Raw genomic sequence first — 22,863 nt, 5'->3', positions numbered from 1 at the left:
AAGCGATAGGCTCCCCACTCGAGTATTCATGGGCTTCCCTTGTGGCTCAGCTGGTAAAGAATCTGCCTGCAGTGTAGGAGACCTGGGTTTCATCCCTGGATTGGGAAGATTCCCCTGGAAAAAGGAAAGGCTACCCACTCCAGTATTCTGGCAAATACTGGAGAATTCCATGGACAGTCCATGGGGTCGCAAAGAGTCAGACATGACTGAGCGACTTTCACTTTTCTTTTCAGCTTATTATAAAAGGAGAGAATTCCTGAACAGCTGGATGGAAGAGATGCACAAGGCCAAGTTAGGGGAAGGGCCGGGAATGTTGTGCCCTCTCCCAGCCCTCCCATCCTCCCCTCATTTCCCAACCTTCACCAACCTGGAGTTCTCTGAACCCTGTCCTTTTGGGGTTTTATGGGAGGCTTCATTACCCAGGCACAGTTGATTAAATCACTGGCCATTGGTGATTGAATTCAGTCTCTAGCCCCTCTTCCTTCCCAGAAGGTTGGCGGTAGGATCGAAAGTTCTAATGGGCTAATCACAAACTGGTTTCCCTGGCAGCAAACATCCATCCAAGAGTTACCTAAGGGCTATCCAGCTGTCACTAATGTACAAAAAGACACCATTGCTCTGCAAGCTTAGGAAATTCCTAGAGTTTTAGGAGCTATGCCTGGAACAAGGATGGGGAACAGATAAAAATTATTTCTTATAAATCAGTATCACAATTGGCTAAGATTCTTCTGGGGTAAATAAATGTAGCTAGCTTGAACAATGAAGACGGATTATTGGAAATCATGAAATTCCAGCTTCAGGAGTGGCAAGAATCAGGGCGTTGTGGGGAGTCTCAGCAGAGGTCGGTACCTTCTTTTCAGGGCACATGTTAACATGGAGCCATCTTCATCTCTGTCCTGGCTCTTACTGTGGGTCTGTGCACAAACTCGCTGCCTCACAATGGAGAATAGGCTCAGCAGACAGCTTCGAGTGTGTGTCAGTACCTTGGTCATTTTTAAATAAAAGGTTCTGTCTCCCAAAATGAGATTCCTGGGAAGAACTAATTGATCCAGTTGGGATCTTGTGTTTACTCCCAGACCAAACTTTTGTGGCTTGGGATGGTGTTAAAGTACAAGCATGACTGCCCCACTGAACCCTGCATGTGGAAGGGAGTGGATAGTTCCCAGGAGGGGGTTGGCTAAGCAGACAGTCCTATAGATTCCAAATAACCATATAAGCAAGGACAAATACGGCTTATAGGAAAGACTAAGGCCCAGAGTGGGTTGGCTTAATGAAAAATGGCAACAGCAATGACAAAACAGAAACCTATGCCATGAAATTAAAAGACACTTACTCCTTGGAAGAAAAGTTATGACCAACCTAGATAGCATATTCAAAAGCAGAGACATTACTTTGCCGACTAAGGTCTGTCTAGTCAAGGCTATGGTTTTGCCTGTGGTCATGTATGGATGTGAGAGATGGACTGTGAAGAAGGCTGAGCAGAATTGATGCTTTTGAACTGTGGTGTTGGAGAAGACTCTTGAGAGTCCCTTGGACTGCAAGGAGATCCAACCAGTCCATTCTGAAGGAGATCAGTCCTGGGATTTCTTTGGAAGGAATGATGCTAAAGCTGAACCTCCAGTACTTTGGCCACCTCATGCGAAGAATTGACTCATTGGAAAAGACTCTGATGCTGGGAGGGATTGGGGGCAGGAGGAGAAGGGAACGACAGAGGATGAGATGGCTGGATGGCATCACTGACTTGGTGAATGTGAGTCTGAGTGAACTCTGGGAGTTGGTGATGGACAGGGAGGCCTGGTGTGCTGTGATTCATGGGGTCACAAAGAGTCGGACACAACTGAGCGACTGAACTGGACTGAACTGGTGATCAAACCACAAGAAGAATAAAGAAATGTCAACAAATGTGGAAGACAAAGGAAAACAAAGAATTCCAGGATCATCATTCTGCAGGATCTCTTCAAAGGAGGAAGGATAGAACAGACCACCCTAAGACAACACCCATGACCTTCACTCTCACCTGAACATGCAGGAAACCTACAGGATTAGTGAACATTATAGTAGGCGTTGATATAAATCCCATGCACTGTAATCATTGTGTGACCTCATCGTAAATCTAAATCAGTCCTTAAACGTGAAAGATCAGTTGCAGTTCCTGAGCTGACTTGACTGCAGGTATGAGAAAAAAGTACTAGAGAAGATTCTTGAGAGTTCCTTGGACAGCAAGGAGATCAAACTAGTCAATCCTAAAGGAAACCAACCCTAAATATTAATTGGAAGGACTGTTGCTGAAGCTGAAGCACCAATACTTTGGCCACCTGATGTGAAAAGCTGACTCATTAGAAAAGACCCTGATGCTGGGAAGAATTGAAGGCAAAAAGAGAAGAGGGCAGCAAAGGATGAGATGGCTGGATAACGTCACCAACTCAATAGACATGAACTTGAGCAAGCTCTGGGAGATAGTGGGTGGAGGACAGGGAAGCCTGGCATGCCACAGTCCTTGGGGTCACAAAGCATTGGACATGACTTAGCGACCGAACAACAGCAACATGAGAAGAAAGATCTGTGACTACATTATCTACAAGCTTATTACAAGCTTCCAGTGAAATAGCTGCCAGAGAACATCAAATGACTTTTTAAAAATGTATGTGTATGAAGTAAATTATATAGGTACACATATACACATTTAATTTCTGGATTTAGAGAAGGTTGTGTGTGTCTCTATGTATATAGAAAGACATGAATAAAGTTTGGGAGGCAGAAAAACACGAAGAAAGTACCAGTCCATCAGTACCCGAGGTGGCACTGATGTCTGAACATTTTTGTGAGTTCCCTCCCAGACGCTTTCTCTGAGCTCACATGCACAGAGGTCTTCTGGCTTTCAGTCCTGTGTTCTTTCCTCTCCTGCATAATTTAAGCCAGTGCCACCCAAGGTCTGGCCTGCAGGTTGATAGCATTTCCATCCCCCAGAAGCTTACCAGAGATACAACTTCTTGGACCTTGCCCAGACCTGCTGAATCAAATCTCTTGGGGGTGGGGACCAGGCCCCGCCCCCCCCCCGCCTCTGGTGGGGACCAGAGATTTCACATATCCTCATTGGAAAAGACTGATGCTGGGAGGGATTGGGGGCAGGAGGAGAAGGGGACGACAGAGGATGAGATGGCTGGATGGCATCACTGACTCAATGGACGTGAGTTTGAGTGAACTCCGGGAGTTGGTGATGGACAGGGAGGCCTGGCGTGCTGCGATTCATGGGGTCGCAGAGTCGGACACAACTGAGCGACTGAACTGAACTGGGTGATTCAGATGGACAGGAAAAGTTGGAGAAGCACTGGCCTATAGCATACGGGATAATGTTTCTTAGTAAGTCGATAAGGAGATAACAGTCCAAACTAATGACATATTTATTAATTACACTGCTGTTCCAGGAAAGGGCAGATGAAAGGAGTAAAGTCTAAACTTAACTGAGGTTTCCTTTCAACAAGTTGGTTCCCAGGAGAGACGGTTCAGCTGATCTCCAGTTGTCAGCACAAAAGCCAGAGGTCTTGTTTCCAGAGCAGGTTTCTAGGGAACCAAAACACTTGGGTTGGCAAGCAAGATGATCTTCATGGGGCTAAACTGCTGCACGACTTCCAGCACTGCTGGTAGAAGAGTCTCCTTTACCTTGGGAGGTGGGAGGAACTGGTGTCCCAAGGTCTTCAGAAAGCTGTTTAGATCAGCAAAGGATAGCCTTCTCCAGACTGGATGCTTTTAGAGAGGCCTCACAAACTCTTGAGTGTATAGAATCTGTGTGTTCCCTCACTCATGGTGCTTCTTCATAGGCTCCTATTGATAAGCTCCCAGCTGTGTTATTAAGAGCTGTGGGCAGCCGTAGATGTGGGTGATGACATCCTAAAACATGTTTTCACTTTTATAGCAAAACAGTAATTTCTTTTGTTGTTTTGTTTTGGCATGCACCTGCCTCGCAGGGTCTTAGTTCCCCGACCAGGGATTGAACTTGGGCCCTGGCAATCAGAGCACAGAGTGCTAACCACTGGACCTCCAGGGAGCTCCCCCAATAGCTTCATTCTTAAAAACAACTTCATTTTTGTCACAGTCAAGGGGACCTGAAGTCATATAGAACCACCTCATAACACAGCGCCCCTCAAAGTGGCGGAGGGGGCTGTGAATGGAGACAAGACAGTTACAAGGTGGCACAGAAACAATAAGTGAGCACTTAGAGTCCTTTACAGGAGCGCGGCTAGGACACCCAAGCGTGGGGTCCTTTGTAAGGTGAATAGCCTCATTGTATTTTAGTATTGGTCTGCAGTAGACTCTTTAAAAATAAAAAGGAGAGAAAGCAATCCATGAGAGCTGGTGCCCAGGGGAAAAGACAAAGGAACAAATGAGACTTTATTTTCTTCATTTAAAAATAATATCCAAAAGCACAAGCCAAAAAAACTGGCCCTTGACCATGGATGGTTTGGGAAGCACTGGTCTCCACTGTCTTTGTCTCTTTTCAGACACAAAGGGGGCTTTTAGGGTGCTTGTTGCAAAGGGGAGCCTGCTACAATCGCAGCCACTTGCAAGGGTCACTTCCAAGACAAATGCGTGCTTGTTTTGCTGGAAGTGAGAAAGCATGGACTTGGTGTGGAGGGATAAGCAGAGCAGGAGCTAGACTTGGGTCTCTGCTTGGGAGCAGAGGGTGCCACTCAAGGTGTTTCGAAGCAGGGAAGTGGTGTGCTTAGGTCTGGTTTTTCAATTGAGTGGGCAACCCTGGGCTCAGAAAGATGAGTTGGGAGGTGCTTACATTACATTTGTCGGGTCAAGGGTAAGCGGGGGCCTAGGTTGTGTTGGTGGAGATAAAGAGAAGCCGACACATGCATGAGGTTTGTCTTTTGTCCTCACTTTTAAAAAATGAAGCTTGACCACGTGTGTCAGGAGGTGAGGGAGAGAATTAACTCATTTCTTGGTTTGACTTTGTTTCCTGGGTATCTTAATACTGATGATTTTTCATAGTAATCAGGTTTCTGTGCTAGTTATTTCAAGAAAAGACAGGTGAATGGTTGGGGATATTTGTATTGCTCTTGTATTTGCTCCTCTCTCACTATCTGCCCATTGTCACCTCTATGCATTATCCTTTGACTTTACCTAAATACCTAGAGAGCATGGTTCCATCCTAATTTACTATAGAAAATCCAGTTATTGGCTCTTTTTTTTTCATACTGGACCTTACAGCCTGAAAGCACAATTATAATCGTATTTCCACAGCAAAAAATAACCTGAATATTTAATAGATTATATTGAAAATATGATTTTCCCAGAAATACACAGGTATGAAATCAATTAATTAAAATTTATATTGTTTATTATACATGATAAGTGCTTGTTTATATGACTGCTAATTTCTGATAATTAAATTCAATGTGTATGTGTGTGTTGAGACTATCCAATTCCTATCCAAGGTTATGCAGTGATGCTTATAAAATTGTGGTTGCCTTCTTTTAATTTTACCAAGTAAGAACCTAAAACTGTATTTAAAATTTTTTATATCACCATAAATTCAAAAATTTCAAAAAACTCCAAAGAATGGGAAGTAACCAAGAAAATACTATCTTTTTCTCCCAATTACTTTTTAAAAACCAGCTTTACTAGAGGCATAATTTACACATTTAAAAATGCATCTATATTAAGTGAGGGAAAAAAGTAAGAAGGACCAAATTTTAGAAAGTATTAAAACTAAGAAAAAAAAAAAGTTTAGGTTTTGAAAAATACATGCATGCATCTCTTATTTTTCTCATCTGACCATGAATTGGTAACAGTGCCATTAGGCTGGTCTTCAGGTAGAATCTGGGAGCCCCTGTTCTAGGAGGGGCTAAGAATGGGGAACTCTTCTCAAAATAGTTTGGGGGAGGAAAAGTCATTTTCCCTCTACCCTTCCAGATTCTTGGCTGAGACATCCCTACCCCCATTAAAAGCCAGAGTAACAGGAGAAAAAACTATTTTAATTCTGTGAATACACACGGGGACCCCACAAAGATGTGAGACTCAAAAGGCAGCCAGATGATTGAGGCTCACATACCCTCCTGAGCTGAAGAAAAGGCCAGGTGTCTAGGGTTTCAAAGGGGAAAGTGCAGTTTATAGGAAAGTGAGAAGAGGAAATGTTCGGGAAACAAAGGTTGTGTGCCAAGCAGATAAGTCAGGTGAAAAAGTTCTCTCTGATATTAGCTTTCTTCCTGGTACAAGTCTCTTTCTAATGTACATTTCCCTTACAAAAGGGTAACTATCAATACTCAGTTTTTAGACCTTCTCCGATGCTGCAGTTTCTCAAAAATATCAGCTCAAAATAATAAATATACCAAAGAGACATATTTTGGGTTGGCTCATTCTCCTCCCTCTTTGATGGAGAAAATGCAGAACTGGCCCAAGTAGCTTTTGCTGGGGGCCCAGAAAATGAAAAGTGGTCACCAGCTGAGGCATGGGGTAGCCGTGGGCTGGGGAACGGGACCATTTGGGGGCATTTCTTTGTTTGTTCTTTGTCTGCTCCCAATCCACTTTTCTCCTTTTTAAACCTGTTTAGCCTATCAGCTTATCACTGTGGTGATCGCGGCTGCAGGAGGTGGGCTTCTACTCATCCTGGGCATCGCACTGATTGTTACCTGTTGCAGGTGAGTGCCAAGGGTCCACAGTCTAATTCTGTTTGCCTGTGCTAAGCCAGGGTCGATTTTTTACCCTTTTAAAAGAATGTGTGGGGTGGCTTACAGTATTAAATCCTATTGTGTGACTGAACCATTAAAAAAAGGGAAAAGGGAAACTCATGATAGATATTGCCACTGGGGAAAGAAAAGGACAGCAAATGGGATTTTCACTAAAAAAAAAAACAAAAAAAAGAATATTCAAAAGCACAAGCAACAGAAGAAAAGGGATTGGACTTCATTAAAATTAAAACTTCTTCGCTTCAAAGAACACTATTAAGAAAGTGAAAAAAGACAACATACAGAAGGGGAGAAAGTATTTGCAAATCATATGCCTAATAAAAGACTTGTATCTAGAATATATAAGGAATCCTTACAAGTGGGTAATAAAAAGGTGAAACCACAGAACACATTTTGGGACTTGGTAGCGTGTAGGTTCTTCTGTCTTGGTGCAGAAAGAATTCAGCAAAGTGACGGATGAAAAGTCCTTTATGAGAATAGGATGCTTTTGAGGTTTACAAGCAGGTGGGCAGGAGGGTGCTGCACTAAGAACTTAGTGGGCCATAGTTCTATAATCAAAGGAAGAATGGGGCAGGGGAGACAGCCATTGTTGAGCAGATGTCAGGGTTCCGTCATCAGCTCCTTCTACCTGTCATGCGGGGAGTTTTCTTACTCCTGCTTGATCAAGCCAGGACTATCATGGCACTGTTTAAATTAGCAGAAGGGTGGTGACCTCTGCTAAAGACGGTAAACCGTCTCAGGTTTGAGCATAATGTTTTCTTTTCCCTGTAGTTTTGTTTTTAGTGTGCACAGGGGAACACGTCTTGGGAATCATTAACTTACTGACCTTACTGGGCAGGATGTGGGTCTTGTCTTACCATTGTTTTATTGTTTGGGGGCTTGTCTTGGGCTTGTGTGGCGTGGTTTTGTTTCAAAGCAAGGCAGCTTGGTTTTGTGGTTAAGCAAACCTGCTTTCTAGAGTGACCATTAACTTATAGGGGGTCTCCCATACTTTTTTCTTTACTTATGATCCCTCCGTGGGATTAACTATTTAATCACCTATTTTGTTCCTTTGCTCTGTCCCTATCAAAGGTAACTCAGTTGAAACTGGGCAGAGAACTTGAATTGTCATTTCTGTAAAGAAGATATGCAAATACCCAATAAACCTATGGAAGCATGCTCAATGTCTTTAGCAGGGAAATGCAATCAAAGCCGACGGCATCAGATACCACTTCACAAACATTAAGATGGTTACTAAAACAAACAGAAACCAGAAAATAACAAGTGTTGGTGAGAATGTGGGGAAAGTAGAACACTCATACACTGCTGGTGAAAACGTAGAGTGGTGTAGCCACTCTGAAAAAGTCGCAGTTCCTCAGAACGTCAAGCAGAGTTGTCGTTTGACCCAGCATTTCCACTCCTGTATCAAAAGAAATAAAAACAGGTATTCACACAGAAACACGTACATAAGTTTTCATAGTAGAGTTGTTCATGATAGCCAAAAGGTGAAAGTAACCCAGTATCTATCAGCTGATGGATAGATAAACAAAACATGATATATCCATACATTGGGGTGTTATTTGCCATAAAAAGGAATGAAACACTGCATCACACTATAACATGGATAAACCTTGAAAACAGTATGCTATGTGCATTAAGCCAGTCACGAAAGACCACACCTGTATGATTCCATTCATTTGAATGTCCAGAATAGGCAAATCAAAGGGAGACAAAGTAGACTGGCAGTTGCCCAGGGCTGGATGGGCAAGGGAAGAATTGGGGAGGAATGGCTTAAGAGTGTGGGGTTTATTTCTGGGGTGATGAAATTGTTCTAAAATTGCACAGCCGATGGCTGCATAACCCTGAGTATACCAACAGCCATTGACTTTTACACTTTAAATGGGAAAATTAAGAAGCAAACGAAGATGAAAGGGGTTGCCTGAATATTTGGCAGTGGAGAAGTGGCAGGCATGTAGATAAGCAGACAGTAGTAAGCTTGGCTCTAGGCTTCCTGGATAGCAGTGGGACTGGGCTTTGAATAGAAAAGGAAGAAAAAGGAGTCAGTTCCTTTCTCTGTGGTTATCCAGTTAAAGGAAAACTCAGATCTTTGGTTTAGATGGTAATAAATGGCAGGAATTACCCTGACATGGCTGATGGAGGGGACCTACAAAAGTAGCAAATCATCTTTTTGACCATTGACCCAAAGGGCATTTTAAGATAATCTTTGTCCCTAGGAAGGCTGCAGAGGGCCCACTGCTCCCATCCAGGGACGCAGGCTTCAGTCTTGACCTGTCGTTTACAAAGTTGCCATCAGAGCATCCAAGAGAAACCGCACGAGTAGAAATAAAGTTCTGGGTATGAGACTAGGAGCTAGAGAGACAGACCTTGAGTTCTGCAGGGCACAGAAGCCGCCTGTCTACTAAGTGCCCTGTCAGGTAATACAGCCATCTGGGGAAAGAGAGTTTGTGACGGTTGGTCCCTGGGAGAAGGTCATTGTGAAGCACTGAGGCATTGTTTGAGACCAGATGCTCCACCCCACAGGGAGCAGTACAAAGGCAGATCTGTTCTCAGCTTGTAAAAAGAGACAGCACCTAAGGCCCATGCTGGACATTTTAAGATTCTGAATGATGTGGTGTCTTCCCTAGAAAGTTCATTTACAGCAAAGTGAGGTGGAGGGAGGAAACTTACCAGGTTATCTTACTGTCTGATCTGAGGCCCATTACAGAAGGTGAATAATACATCCTCCAACAGTTTGCAGTCAGAGGACTCTCAATGGTAAGGAACTTGTGCTAGGGTTTCCCTGCCCCGCTGACATGAGGATTTATACGGATATATACATGGGTGGGCATTTCTGCCAACACAACATACTATTTTCATGGTTTGTGAAGTAGCTGTATTGTAGGAAGGGAGACCCCTTCCAGGGCCTGAGAGTGGGCTCTTGCTAACATGTGCAAATGAACTGTCTGAGGAGACACACGTGCTGATAAAGCAAGGGGTGCTCGGGCAGAGAAGGGCAGGGTAAGGGAGCCCAGGAGAACTGCTCTACCATGTGGCTCGCAGTCTCAGGTTTTATGGTGAGGGGGTTAGTTTCCAGGTTGTCTCTGGCCAATCATTCTGACTCAGTGTCCTTCCGGGTGGTGCACACATGACTCAACCAAGATGGACTCCAGCAAGGAGGATTCTGGGAGGTCGGTAGGACATATGGACTGGGGTCTCCTCTCTCCTTTTGGCCTCTCCCAAGTTCTTCCGGTTGGGTAGCTCATTAGTTCTGAGTTCCTTACCAGGACCTCCTGCTGTAAGGTAGCTCACTCAAATGGCTACTATTTTGCCTGGCCAGGTGGCGGTTTCTGTCATTGTTTCCCCTGACAGCTTCATGAAGTGGAAGAGCACTGGCCGAGGAGTTGGGAGGCCTGAATTCTAGTCCCAGCTTTGCTAGAGGCAAACTGTTACCCCAAGATAAGTCATATCCTTCACAAAGCCCCACCCCCAGAGCTCCTGGAGCAGGTTGGGAACCCCTGGACTAAAGAACCATCAAGCCCTTCCAGCTCCAACACCTTGTGAGTTTACGCCTGTTTCCCTGGCCACCCCCACAGTGCAGTGATCTCTGTGCCCCAGTAGAGTCTAAATCTGCTCCACTGCAGCTGTCTTTGTCCTCTCTCCCCCCAGTAACCTGACCATTTGGGTTGGAAGCTTTTTGCATATTTTGTTTACATCCAGTTGGATTTTTTAGGTAAATACTAAAAATAATAACAACAATAACAACATTTCTCAGTGGGCAATTACAAAAAGAATATAGTGTTATCTTTAGGTCTATTTTCCCTTGTTGAAAAGCTAGATGGTATTTTCACAAATATCATTTCCTCACAGAACTTTTTTCAATTTTTTTTTTAACCATGCAGAAAGAATAAGAATGACATAAGCAAACTTATCTTCAAAAGTGGGGATTTCCAGATGTCCCCATATGCTGAGTACCCCAAGAACCCTCGCTCACAAGAATGGGGCCGAGAAGCTATTGAAATGCATGAGAATGGAAGTACCAAAAACCTCCTCCAGATGACAGACGTGTATTACTCGGTGTGTATTCCCATGCCCAAGTGACCTCCCAGCTCCAACTTCCTTGGAGAATTAAAGGGATTCTGTTTTTCTGTTTGGGGATTTTTCTGTTTGTTTTGGTTTGGTTTTTTGGTCACTATGCACAACTTGCAGGATCTTAGTTTCCAACTTGCAGAATCTTAGTTTCCTGGCCAGGGATTAAATGTGAGCCTTGGTAGTGAAAGCGCTGAGTTCTAACCAGCAGGCCACCAGGGAACTTCCAAGGGATTCTGTTTTCTTGTAGTAAAAAGACTCCAGCTTATTAAGGGTAAGAGAGAATGGTGGCCTATACCTTTGACTCATACAATTTAATATTCAATTTACTTACTATCTCTCTGCACAGTATTTGTTAGTTTCGACATTGAGATATGACGAGTACTTCTACAGAGCACAGTATGTACTTTATGAGGTTGTACCGATAAACTTCTTGTCACTGAACTTGATTTTAAGTTACAGGACTGGAAGTTAAAAGATAGAGAAAGAACTTAATGGTATTTAGTCTTTGACCCTTTCATTTTTGTCTCTTGTCTGCCATGCTTTATGTCATGCGGTTCAGTAGTTGAAACTGAGGGACTAGGAAAAAGTGTAAAGAGAATAATTCACTGTCATCCTCAACCAGCACTTGTCAAAAGATTTAGAAGATTCAATAGTTTTTTTAATAATTTGCTATGTCTGGCCCTGCACTGGGTCGTTTGGAAAGATGAGAGACCACCTTGAACCCTTGTTTCTTGTGTCCCACATTGAATAACCCATATCATGTTCCCATGCCTGCTCAGTTCTTTTGTGTTACACTGCATCAGCCATAAAGCAAACACAGGCAGGGATACCTGAACTGGAAAATAAACAGCCATCAGGTGATACAAAGCCGTGCAAAGCCGTTAGAGGTAAAGCAATGAAACCTTGCTCGTGAGGACTTAATCGCTTTAGGCAATCCTGTTAAAAGCACAACCGCTCTGGCTGCTATTAGAGATTAACCTGTGGGTTTAGACTTTGGATGGGAGAGGCGATTCATGCTATGGAAGCTGTAGTTTCAACAGACTGAAAAATTTGAACCTGGTGTAGAAGAAAAACAAGAAGAAATAAGGGGAAAGATAACCGTAGATACGAAGCTCAATCTAGTTCAAATGTTCCTGTTGGTATCTCCACATAGTTTAGTCACTCAGTTGTGTCCGACTCTTTGTGACCCCATGGACTGTATCCCAGCAGGCTCCTCTGTCCATGGAATTGTCCAGGCAAGAATATCAGAGTGGGTTGCCATTTCCCTTCTCTAGGGGATCTTCCAGACCCAGGGATTGAACCCTGGGTCTCCTGCATTGTGGGCAAATTCTTTACCATCTGAGTCACCAGGGAAGCCCTATTTCCACGTAAGGGCTTTGCTTTCCCCTTGGTTTTTCAGACAAGTTCTTCTCCTCTGATAACTGCAGCTGAAACTAAGCAAGTATCTCTCCTGGGGTGCCCGCACCCTCACACCCTTCTCTAGAGGCTCCTCAGAGCAGCGCCAGGACAGAGCAGCTGACAGGTCTGCAGCATCACAACACCCACCTTTGCTGCATGTTCCCAGGCCATTAGCTGAAGAGTTGTCTTACAGAGATGCAATCATGAACTTAAATGAACCCCGTCTTCATTTCAGACAGTAGGCTGAGCAGTCTGCAGAGGCAGAGTCTAAGTTTAGGGGCTCCTTTTGCATTAGGTAGGTAGTCACGACCCACTAAGCTGGGATTTGATCAGAGAGACACCTGAGAATCAGCTCGCCTCCTGCTTTGGGGTCCTAACTCCCTCCGATGGGTGGCCAGACAACCTTGCAAAGGCCAGGCCCCTGTCTCAGCTGGGATGGCAGTGCACCACTAAAGGCCATCGAGGGTCTAAAGCCACTGTGCCGGGGCTTCCCTGGTGGCCCAGTGGTAAAGAGTCCACCTGCCAGTGCAGGAGACTTGGGTTCAGTCCCTGACCAGGGAGCACCCCACAAGCTGAGAAACGGCTCAGCCTGCAGGCCGCAACTGTTCCGCCTGTCGTGCTCTAGAGCCTGGGAGCTGCAACTCCTGAAGCCCAAGTGCCCCCAGAGCCCGTGCTCTTCAATAACATAAGCTGCTGTAATGAGAAGCCTGCACAGCAACGAAGACCCCAGTACAGCCATAAATAAATAAAGAAAAAAAGTAAAGCCTTTGTGCTCCAGAGAGAAACACCTTTTTGAAAGTCAAAATAGTAATCAGATAATCATTACTTTTGATAATAATCAAGAGAATAATTAACCCAGGTCTGGGTTGCTGGGCTGCTCTTGATTGTATAATGTTTCTAAAACTCTGCCCTTAAAATATGGGCAAAGGATCCCAGGTTCCATAAAGAGACGATCTGGGAGGTCCTGACTTGTAGGTGAGACCTTGCTCTGCTAAGTATCAGTTCAGTTCAGTTCAGTTCAGTCGCTCAGTCATGTCCGACTCTTTGCGACCCCATGAATCACAGCATGCCAGGCCTCCCTGTCCATCACCAACTCCCAGAGTTCACTCAAACTCATGTCTGTCGAATCGGTGATGCCATCCAGCCATCTCATCCTCTGGTGTCCCCTTCTTCTCCTGCCCCCAATCCCTCCCAGCATCAGAGTCTTTTCCAATGAGTCAACTCTTCGCATGAGGTGGCCAAAGTACTGGAGTTTCAGCTTCAGGATCAGTCCTTCCAGTGAACACCCAGGCCTGGTCTCCTTTAGGGTGGACTGATTGGATCTCCTTGCAGTCCAAGGGACTCTCAAGAGTCTTCTCCAACACCACAGTTCAAAAGCATCAATTCTTCGGCACTCAGCTTTCTTCACAGTCCAACTCTCACATCCATCCATGACCACTGGAAAAACCATAAGCCTTGACTAGACGGACCTTTGTTGGCAAAGTAATGTCTCTGTATTTGAATATGCTATCCAGGTTGGTCATAACTTTCCTTCCAAGGAGTAAGCATCGTTTAATTTCATGGCTGCAATCACCATCTGCAGTGATTCTGGAGCCCCAAAAAATAAAGTCTGACACTGTTTCCACTGTTTCCCCGTCTATTTCCCATGAAGTGATGGGACCAGATGCCATGATATTAGTGTTCTGAATGTTGAGCTTTAAGCCAGATTTTTCGCTCATCTCTTTCACTTTCTTCACGAGGCTTTTTAGTTCCTCTTTGCTTTCTGCCTAAGGGTGGTGTCATCTGCATATCTGAAGTTATTGATATTTCTCCCGGCAATCTTGATTCCAGCTTCTGCTGCTTCCTGCCCAGAGTTTCTCATGCTAAGTATAGCTGCCTCCATTTTAAATTCATCAAAATATAGCATTCGTTGTTTCTTTTTTTGTTATCTATTAGATTTAAACCTAAGATTAAATTGACTTTTCTTCTTTCCTCTTTGGCCACCAGCCCTCAAGTGTGAGGAATCCTGAACTTGAACGAAATGGACTCTACCCGGCCTACACTGGACTCCCAGGGTCACGGCACTCTTGCATCTTCCCCGGACAGTATAACCCCTCTTTCATCAGTGACGAGAGCAGGAGGAGAGACTACTTCTAAATGCGGAAGAAAGAGGGGCCCCTTGCTCTGACTGCACCAGGGGAGCACCGCCCAGGGGCCGCTCCCAGGACTAGTGGGGCCATCCCTGAGCAGCCAGCAGAAAGGGGATGGGCATGGGGGGACGTGAGCACAGTGGAGGGGACAGCTGGAGCCCCTGGAGGTGGAACTGCAGGCTGCTCACCTGGCACCTTCATTGCTACTGTGAATGTGAACACGGGCCAATCCAGTCGAGTCCCCGTGTGACCGCAGCATGGCCACAGCTCTGGAGTGGCTGTTAGTTAGGGCTGATCACTAGGCATCCGTGCGGGAACCCAGGTTTTCCTCAGTTTGCACTTTAGTAAATGCAGAAGGAGGGAGGGAGGCCTTCTTTCAGATTCTTTCCAAGACTGCTCTAGAAAGAAGGCCTCTTCCCCTCAGACACTTCCACAGGACTCCATTCGGTGACTCATTACAGTGGAACGCTCTTTCGTTGTCCCCCTGCCCAGTAGCTGCGTGCTGAACAGTAGACGCTGAAGGACATGCCACTAGTGTTTGGAGTTGCTGCAGGTTAACATGCAGCGTTTTCACACGCTCCTAAGTCGTCTTGTGCAACGTTTTCCAAACAAACCCCTAGATGGAGGAACTGAAACTTGTGAGGCAGAGCACACAGCTCCAGTTTGTTTTCTTCAGTCAAAGGGACACATTTATCTAGGATTATTCCTTTGCGGTTACTTCTCATGTCACCATTCGTGTCTGAATCAGAGCAAAACAAGTTTCATTTGATTCTAGTTCGAGGCATCCAGCTGCCCCACGGTGAGCCCTATGGGCACTGGGCAAGGACCCTGGGGGAAGGTGCTGGCCCTGGGTGCACTGCACGGGGTGTGGGCTCAGACCTCTACCCTTGAGGCCGAGGCTGCTGTGTGTGGAGCAGAAGTCTGAATGCAGGTTGGGTCCAAGCTGGTAGGTACTTCACCACTAATGGAAAAGCAGCTGAATGTGGTTCAGGAAATGGGCTGAATAGGTGTGTCCATTTTCTGAGATGCCAGTGCTTTGGGAAGCCAGGTATGCGGTTCCCAAGGAAGAAAGGGGAGCTGGGCTGGAACCACACACGGGTCTGCTTACCCACCAGTGCAGCATCTTTGCTAGAAGCCCTGATCTCGTCCACAAACTCAGTGTTGGTTGGTTGGTTCAGCCAACCACTCAAAGCTATTTATTCATTGAAGAAATAACTTATTTTCTCTCAAACAGTAATTTGTAACTCTTTCAACTACTACGGAGTTCCCTCCTGAAACAGGGGTGTAATTCAAGTTAGCATTGGATAACTAAGACTGCTGGCTGTTTAGGGAATGGAGCATCTTCCTGGGGGGAGGAGGCTCCACGCATTTGTATGAGGCTGTGACGTGGGTCCTGCCAGGGGTGCATATCCAATGCTGCGCCTTTACCTGCTGCTGTGGACCCATGATCTTTGTCATCTTCTTTTGAACATCCTGGTTCGGGATGAAGTGAACACAGAAGTAGAATAACTGTTCCCATCCTAAAGCTTGGAGTGCAGTGATAACCCACACTTCTGGAAATGGTGCAGCCTTTGGAGACCATTCTAGCCCAGGCATGGTTGTTCCTTCAGGGTTCTCTAATCTCTTCAGAAGGAATCTGATCCTAGTGTGATCCTCATCCTAACGGTTTTGAGTGCAAATTCCTGAGTCCTGTGGTTTGCTCAAGTCACCATCACCCCACTGCAGCCAGGTTACTCTTCAGGTGTGATCATTCATCTCATGAGACACAAGGAAAGAACCCTGCTTTTTGTCAGTGGGTGCGAACTTAACTTAGCATCACCTGTTAGAGATCTTGGGTCTTGCCTCTATCTGTGCAACCAGACATGCCTTTCTGTGCCTCGTGGGCTCTCATCTAACTGGAGAGCTCGAGCTTCTAGCCTCAGCTCACCTGAGCCAGCAAGCCGGGCCGCGAGGAGGCTGCTGCTTCCAGGCTCCTGCTGCAGAGCCTTGCCGGCCCCCTGGACCCAGGGCCGCAGTGGGGGCCGTCCCCAGGCATACAAGCCCACCACCTGCAGCTGACATCACAGCTGGCAGGTCATCTCCTGTGCCCGGGTCCAGAAGCTATACTCTTCACCGAATGAAGCGTTCTGTCCCCAGAGTGTTCTGAAGCAGAATCCCAACATCCAGAACAGAGTGTGCTGTGAGTTTCAAAGAGGATTTCCTGGGAGTGGGTTTTGTGCATGTGAAGTGGATTGAGAGTGTTGTTTTTTCTCTTACTGTGAAAAAGGGAGGCACCCTGCAAGGCTGAGGTCATATCACATATGCAGTTCCTAGGCGGCTCGCAGGGGTGGGGGCTTAGGGTGCCAGTGCTGGCTGCCCGCCTGCGTGAGGAAGGGAGAGGCCGGCTTCATTCCTGCCTGGGGTTAAAATACTTTGAGAAAGGTCCTCCCTGAGCTGAGAAACAGCTGGTGGGGCAACGGCCCTGGGACTGAGGGGACAGGCTGGATGCACCCCTGGTGACCAGAAGCCCAGGCACAGGTTCAGGTTAGTCAACGCACCTGGAGTGATTCCTGCTCACAGAAATGCCATGGTCCTGTGTGGGGCCCCACTTGAGGAAGCTGCCCATAAGACGCTCAGACCTCAGGAAAGTGTGGGGCTGCATGGAACCCCCGTGTCATGCGGCGTGCCAGAGGGTGGTGACTCTCAGAGCAGGGCAGTGCTCTCTGGGGCCTACCATCATCTGTGGAGTCTGCTGAAGCTCCAGAGGGTCTGAAATCTGGTGTCTTTTATTTTTTGCGCCATGATCCAGCCTTGCTAAAGACATTTTAGAAAGCCTAAATAGTCCCAATGAGCATCTCACGTGTTCCCACCAAAGCCAGGCTCTGTGCAGAGTACTTGGCTTCACCACACCCTTGTGAGGTGGGCACCAGAGGGCCCATTTCTCGGACATGGGAACCTTCAGAGGGGATTAGTACCTTGGCTTAGGGAGCCAGGACCCATACCCTCTGCCTGGCTCCCTCTTCCCACTGTACCTCTTGCCTCATCTCCCTGGCAGATGCCTCACCATACAGTATCAAAGAGAGCTTGAGAGAATGGGCTTAAAAGTTGTGTTTAATATTGTTAAGCAGAAGCTAAACTAATGTCATAAAGTGCAAAAACAAAATGTTGAAAAGTCCTTTCAGGTCCTTACATGTATTGCTTGGATGCTTGTGGTCATTGTTAATAGTGGCTGGCTCATGCTTATTAGCAAGGAGCATATTGGTACGTGGCTTTGGATGAAGGAAGTGTATGGTGATGACCTGGGTTTTTGACAGATGTGGCCAGACTTAGTCATCCTTCTGAGTGCTGCCTTGCCCTGTTCCTGTGGTGAGGCTGTGTTTCCCACATATTGGAAGCATGTTTTTGTGAATATTATCAGAGTCTGGAACGTATTCAGTTGAATGTCTTAGATGCTGACAAATCTTCCTCCTTTGACAAAAGTTTGTTTTCAGAAGTAGCTAAGTCATTTAGAGCCAAAATTGCTGAGTGGAGAATGTAATCAAGCTGGTTTATCAGCATTTGAGGTCAAGAACTAAGATGTAACTGTTAAGTTCTTGAAGAGGTTGTTCTTAATGTTGGCCCAAATGAGAGGGCAGCATCTTTGCAAAGTTAAGATGGGACGGCTGCCCATGAAAACATCTTTGAAGGGTGATGTTCATTCAGATATAAAAGTTCCCAGAGTAGACACACCAGGGCCAGTCCTCGCATGTGATGTTTTGGAGCCTCCGTTAAGCCATCCTGCCCACTGTCGGGGCATCCGGTTCTCTAACTGTGAATGCTGCTGGCAGAAGCGAGAGTGGTGTTCAGGCCAACTGTTCCTGGCTTAGTTTAGTTGAAGGAAAAAAAGTGAAGTGAAATACACCCCAAATTAGGGTTTTGACCCATGGTTCTACGATACACTGATTTCAAAACTAGAGCACTTCTTTAGAGAGAGGAAGAATGCAAAGTTCAGTATCTCAGTATTTTGTGTCTTATTGAACACCACCTTTAATATCAGAGAGATTCTTTTCTCTCTGTGGAAAGTGTGAAACTTTTGTGGGGATTAGAAGGGACATTCCATTCCTTCCTTCTTGACAAAGCGTCATTCAGAGGTTCTCGTGTGCATTCTTGGAAACAGATAGTTTTGTAGAGTTAGCTGTTGAGTATGTACTCTTTTTCTTTTCTTGAATCCCCAGAGAAAGGAATTGCTTAAACTACTAGAAAGATTAAAGTATTAAATGTCAGTTAATTTGTTGTGCTAAAGTATCTTCAAGCGTGTTATAATCCATCCTATTTGATTTAAAGTGCTCACAGAAAACCCTGTGCAACTCAAGGGGACAATTGAGGTCTAAAAAGAGACATATCTTATACTGGCTCTGAATTCTAGGCGTTGTAAAGAGCACATTTAAAAGAAATTGTATGTTAGGTTCTGGCTTTATCTTTTCTTTTTTCTCTCTTGGATACATAATAGTGCATTTCAGGTGCAGAGTTTTTGGGTAGGAAGGATGGGACTAGACAGGGATGGGATGGAACCAGTCTACCTGGGAAACTAACCCAAGTTTCTATATTATTTTGCCTGTTTCTTAAAAGACCTCTCATCAGGGGTTGCTGTGAGTTTTGTTAATGTTTGTGTTGTTGGGTTTTTGGTTAAATGAAGCCTGTAGCTGGAAAATTAACTTTTTGAGTTTTCACATTGTTCCAAATTTCTCTTTGCAGACCTTTAAACCTTAGCCCCTGGTTGATTGTGTTAAATCCATTATAAGAATGTTATTTAAAGTTGTATTATAATTGCAACCTTCACTAATTATTCAGTACTGTAGCAGCAAAATATTATTTGTAAGAATTTGATTATTTTTATACTTATACCCACAATTAAGTCTGGCGTTCTAGTCAGTAAAATATTGCAATAAAATCAATATCATTTTCACTGTGTTTTTCTGGTGATAACAAACACACCACCTCAGAGTACAACAGGTTCGTTTTCATGAGGGCATCATTTAAACGATGGAGCTACACCATGAACTCTACTGCGGCAGAGCAGGGGCTGAGTCATTTCTGTGTGCTCGGTGCTGTGGGTGAGGAAATATGCTCTTGATGATGGATGGGCAGATGGATTGACCTAAAGGATGAGAAGCCTACTTCAGGCATAACACCTGCTTTTGTTTGCTGTTCTTTCTGTGTGTTGGAGAGTTGGTAACCAGTCTTCGGACACAGAAAATTTCCTCCTGAATGCCTCCCGCCGCCAGGTGCCCACTCTGCAGGGTTCAGAGGAGAAGGTAAAGTAAGCATATCTGTGCTCTATGGTGGAGAGACGTTGGAGCTTGAAGATGATGAGATGTGGGCCTCATATTTACATGGCCAATGAGTGTGGCAGCTTGGCTGATTGTTCGTTCATTAATTACTTATTGAGGGCCCTTCATGACAGGGATGGATGAGCCTTTCAGATGCTTTGTGACAGTAACCTTGGCATTAGGAGATGCCAGTAATAGCAGCTTGGGACATGAAGGTGACCTTTTGGCAGATTAGATCAGGGTTGCAGCCCACCAAACATCTCTAAATGGAATGAGCACACTGCTTTCTGTCCCATCATTTAATCCCCCATGAGACCTTGGCAGAATCTGCTAACTGACCCTGTTCACATTCAGAACCAGCTCAGCCAGACTGTAAACATCACGGCATGTCCACACCCACTCTCCCCTGGGTGCTGTCCACCCACATGCTAGCCTGAGTGCTTGTCCTGCCTATACCTCTGACGTGGCCATGTTGAACCTTCACCTCAGGACTTGATTTGCCAGTAAGTAATAACCTAGAAAATATTTTTAGACCCTTAGACTTAAATGACTCCAGCAGGGCACACTCATTTTCCAATTGTTTAGGAAGCAATGAAAGGTAAGGGGCACTATACAGAGATTATATAAGCCAGAGTCCTCCTGCCTTGATATTGATCAGCCAGGACAACTTTTAAACCCTCATAACTGGAAGGTGTTGGCCTGAAGCCACCTGACAAAACAAACATGAACTTCAGGTTAGATACAAGAGAGATGCCAGGAAAAAGAAATGCAGGTAGATATTTATAGACCTCATAAAAACTTACAGCATCACCAGAAGGCCTAGGCTCAACAAGCTGGTGCGAGATACTCCCTAATAGTTTCCTGGATGTTTTTTTCCAGATGGTGATGTCAGGCCTAAGAGTCTGCTCATCTCTCTGAGCCTGTTACTTGACCTGATTGAGGAAGTGGGGATAATAAGTATTGCCTCTCCCAGAGTTGTGAGGATGAAAAGGGAGAATTCATATGAAAACACTGTAAACTACAAAGAAACATACACAGATGGGTTCTCTTCAGTAGGGCCATCTTGTTACCAAAAGAAAGACAATTACAAAATTAATGTGTCATTTCAAAGACCTTGGACTTGCCATCAAAGAGTTCTTGTCATTTCCCCTTCTCTCCTCCAGCCTGCTTCACCTATCATGAAGGGATTAGTGGGCTAAAAAGTATAAGTTCTATACAAGTAGGAACCCAGACTGACCTTTCAACGTGATATGCTCAGTGCCTGGCAAATAGCAGATATTCAGTAAAACAAAGAACAGGTGAGTGGGTGGATGAATCATTCAATAGAAGAAGTATATGGAAGTTAAAATTCCTGGAGACCTACCCCTCTAGTAGCTGCAGGTTGATGACTAGCTAATGTTAGGTAAGTATGTGGCCATAACATGTAACTGAACGGGAACTCAACAAAAATCTCTGGTAGTAAACAAGGCCCAAGCAGGCATTTGTGGACTAAACACTAAAGATCTGCTAGAAAGCCCTTCACCTGATGAATTATGAAACAACTGGACAATGAAATATCACTCACCAAATAGAAGGAACCAACTGCCTCAACAGGCAGCACCATGGATGGGTCTCGCAAATATCCTGCGAGCGAAAAGAGCCATCTGTAATTGGCTACCCACTGTATGTGTCCATTTATGTTTCATTCTGGAAAAAGACAAGATCAAAGGGGCTGAAAACAGGTGAGTGGTTCCCTAGAGGTCAGAAGGGACTTTCTGCTATTCACCAGATACTTCCAGCTTTCTTCCTTCCAGGCACGTGGTAACTGCACTTTCCCACCCACTTTGAAATATGGCTGTGTGACTGGTTTTGGCCAAAGAAATGTGAAGGGAAGTGAAATGTGTCACGTCTGGGAAAACACTTTAAGAGCTGTGTGTGGTGTTCATTTCTCTAGCCTAAGCAGTCGTGGAAATACATGTTGAGATGCAGCTACTATTGGCTTGGGACTCTGAGTGACTAAGAGGAACATAGCCTCTTGCTTACTGGGCTTGGACATTAATGAGAATGAAAGGAACACTGGTTACTACCCTTCATGTGAATCCCTTCATGTGATTCTTTGTTCAATGCCACGGGACATTTTTATCATTACAGTTCTTCAACTAAGTTTTTTAGGTTTGTTTTATAAAAATTCAAATCAGAAACACTTACTGAGTGGCTCATATTTCCCAAGACTGTCAATTGAGACTTTGTGATATGAGTGAGATTTTGAACCAGAATAACCTAGATTTCTTTCAGAATTTTCCACAGTTTGTGGTGATCCACAAAAAGGCTTTGGCATAGTCAATAAAGCAGAAATAGATGTTTTTCTAGAACTCTCTTGCTTTTTCCATGATCCAGCAGATGTTGGCAATTTGATCTCTGGTTCCTCTGCCTTTTCTAAAACCAGCTTGAACATCTGGAAGTTCACGGTTCATGTATTGCTGAAGCCTGGCTTGGAGAATTTTGAGCATTACTTTACTAGCGTGTGAGATGAGTGCAGTTGTGCGGTAGTTTGAACATTCTTTGGTGTTGCCTTTCTTTGGGATTGGAATGAAAACTGACCTTTTCCAGTCCTGTGGCCACTGCTGAGTTTTCCAAATTTGTTGGCATATTGAGTGCAGCACTTTCACAGCATCATCTTTGAGGATTTAAAATAGCTCAACTGGAATTCCATTACCTCCACTAGCTTTGTTTGTAGTGATGCTTCCTAAGGCCCACTTGACTTCACATTCCAGGATGTCTGGCTCTAGGTGACTGTGTGGATCACAATAAACTGTGGAAAATTCTGAAAGAGATGGGAATACCAAACCACCTGACCTGCCTCTTGAGAAACCTGTATGCAGGTCAGGAAACAACAGTTAGAACTGGACATGGAACAACAGACTGATTCCAAATAGGAAAAAGAGTATGTCAAGGCTGTACATTGTCACCATGCTTATTTAACTTATATGCAGAGTACATCATGAGAAATGCTGGGCTGGAAGAAGAACAAGCTGGAATCAAGATTTCTGGGAGAAATATCAATAACCTCAGATAGGCGGATGATACCACCCTTATGGCAGAAAATGAAGAGAAACTAAAAAGCCTCTTGATGAAAGTGAAAGAGGAGAGTGAAAAAGTTGGCTTAAAGCTCAACATTCAGAACACTAAGATCATGGCATCTGGTCCCATCACTTCATAGGAAATAGATGGGGAAACAGTGGAAACAGTGTCAGACTTTATTTTTGGGGGCTCCAAAATCACTGCAGATGGTGATTGCAGCCATGAAAT

At 44.9% G+C, this 22,863-nt stretch overlaps 1 protein-coding gene across 1 annotated transcript in view; it reads left to right on the top strand.

Annotated features, from left to right (window-relative positions):
* Positions 1-19,148, top strand: part of HEG1 (heart development protein with EGF like domains 1) — an 83,661-nt gene extending 64,513 nt beyond the window's left edge. The window contains exons 15-17 of the mRNA XM_052645155.1: positions 6,557-6,644; positions 10,571-10,745; positions 14,145-19,148. Of these exons, the coding sequence (XP_052501115.1) occupies positions 6,557-6,644; positions 10,571-10,745; positions 14,145-14,294 (413 nt within the window). The 3' untranslated portion in view covers positions 14,295-19,148. The remainder of the gene's footprint in view (positions 1-6,556; positions 6,645-10,570; positions 10,746-14,144) is intronic.
* The last annotated feature ends 3,715 nt before the right edge of the window (positions 19,149-22,863 follow it).

This window comes from Budorcas taxicolor, chromosome 1 (assembly GCF_023091745.1).
Source record: "Budorcas taxicolor isolate Tak-1 chromosome 1, Takin1.1, whole genome shotgun sequence".
NCBI classification, from domain to species: domain Eukaryota; kingdom Metazoa; phylum Chordata; class Mammalia; order Artiodactyla; family Bovidae; genus Budorcas; species Budorcas taxicolor.
The sequence above is the reverse complement of the archived record's forward strand: the minus strand, read 5'-3'. Positions and strand labels throughout refer to the sequence as shown.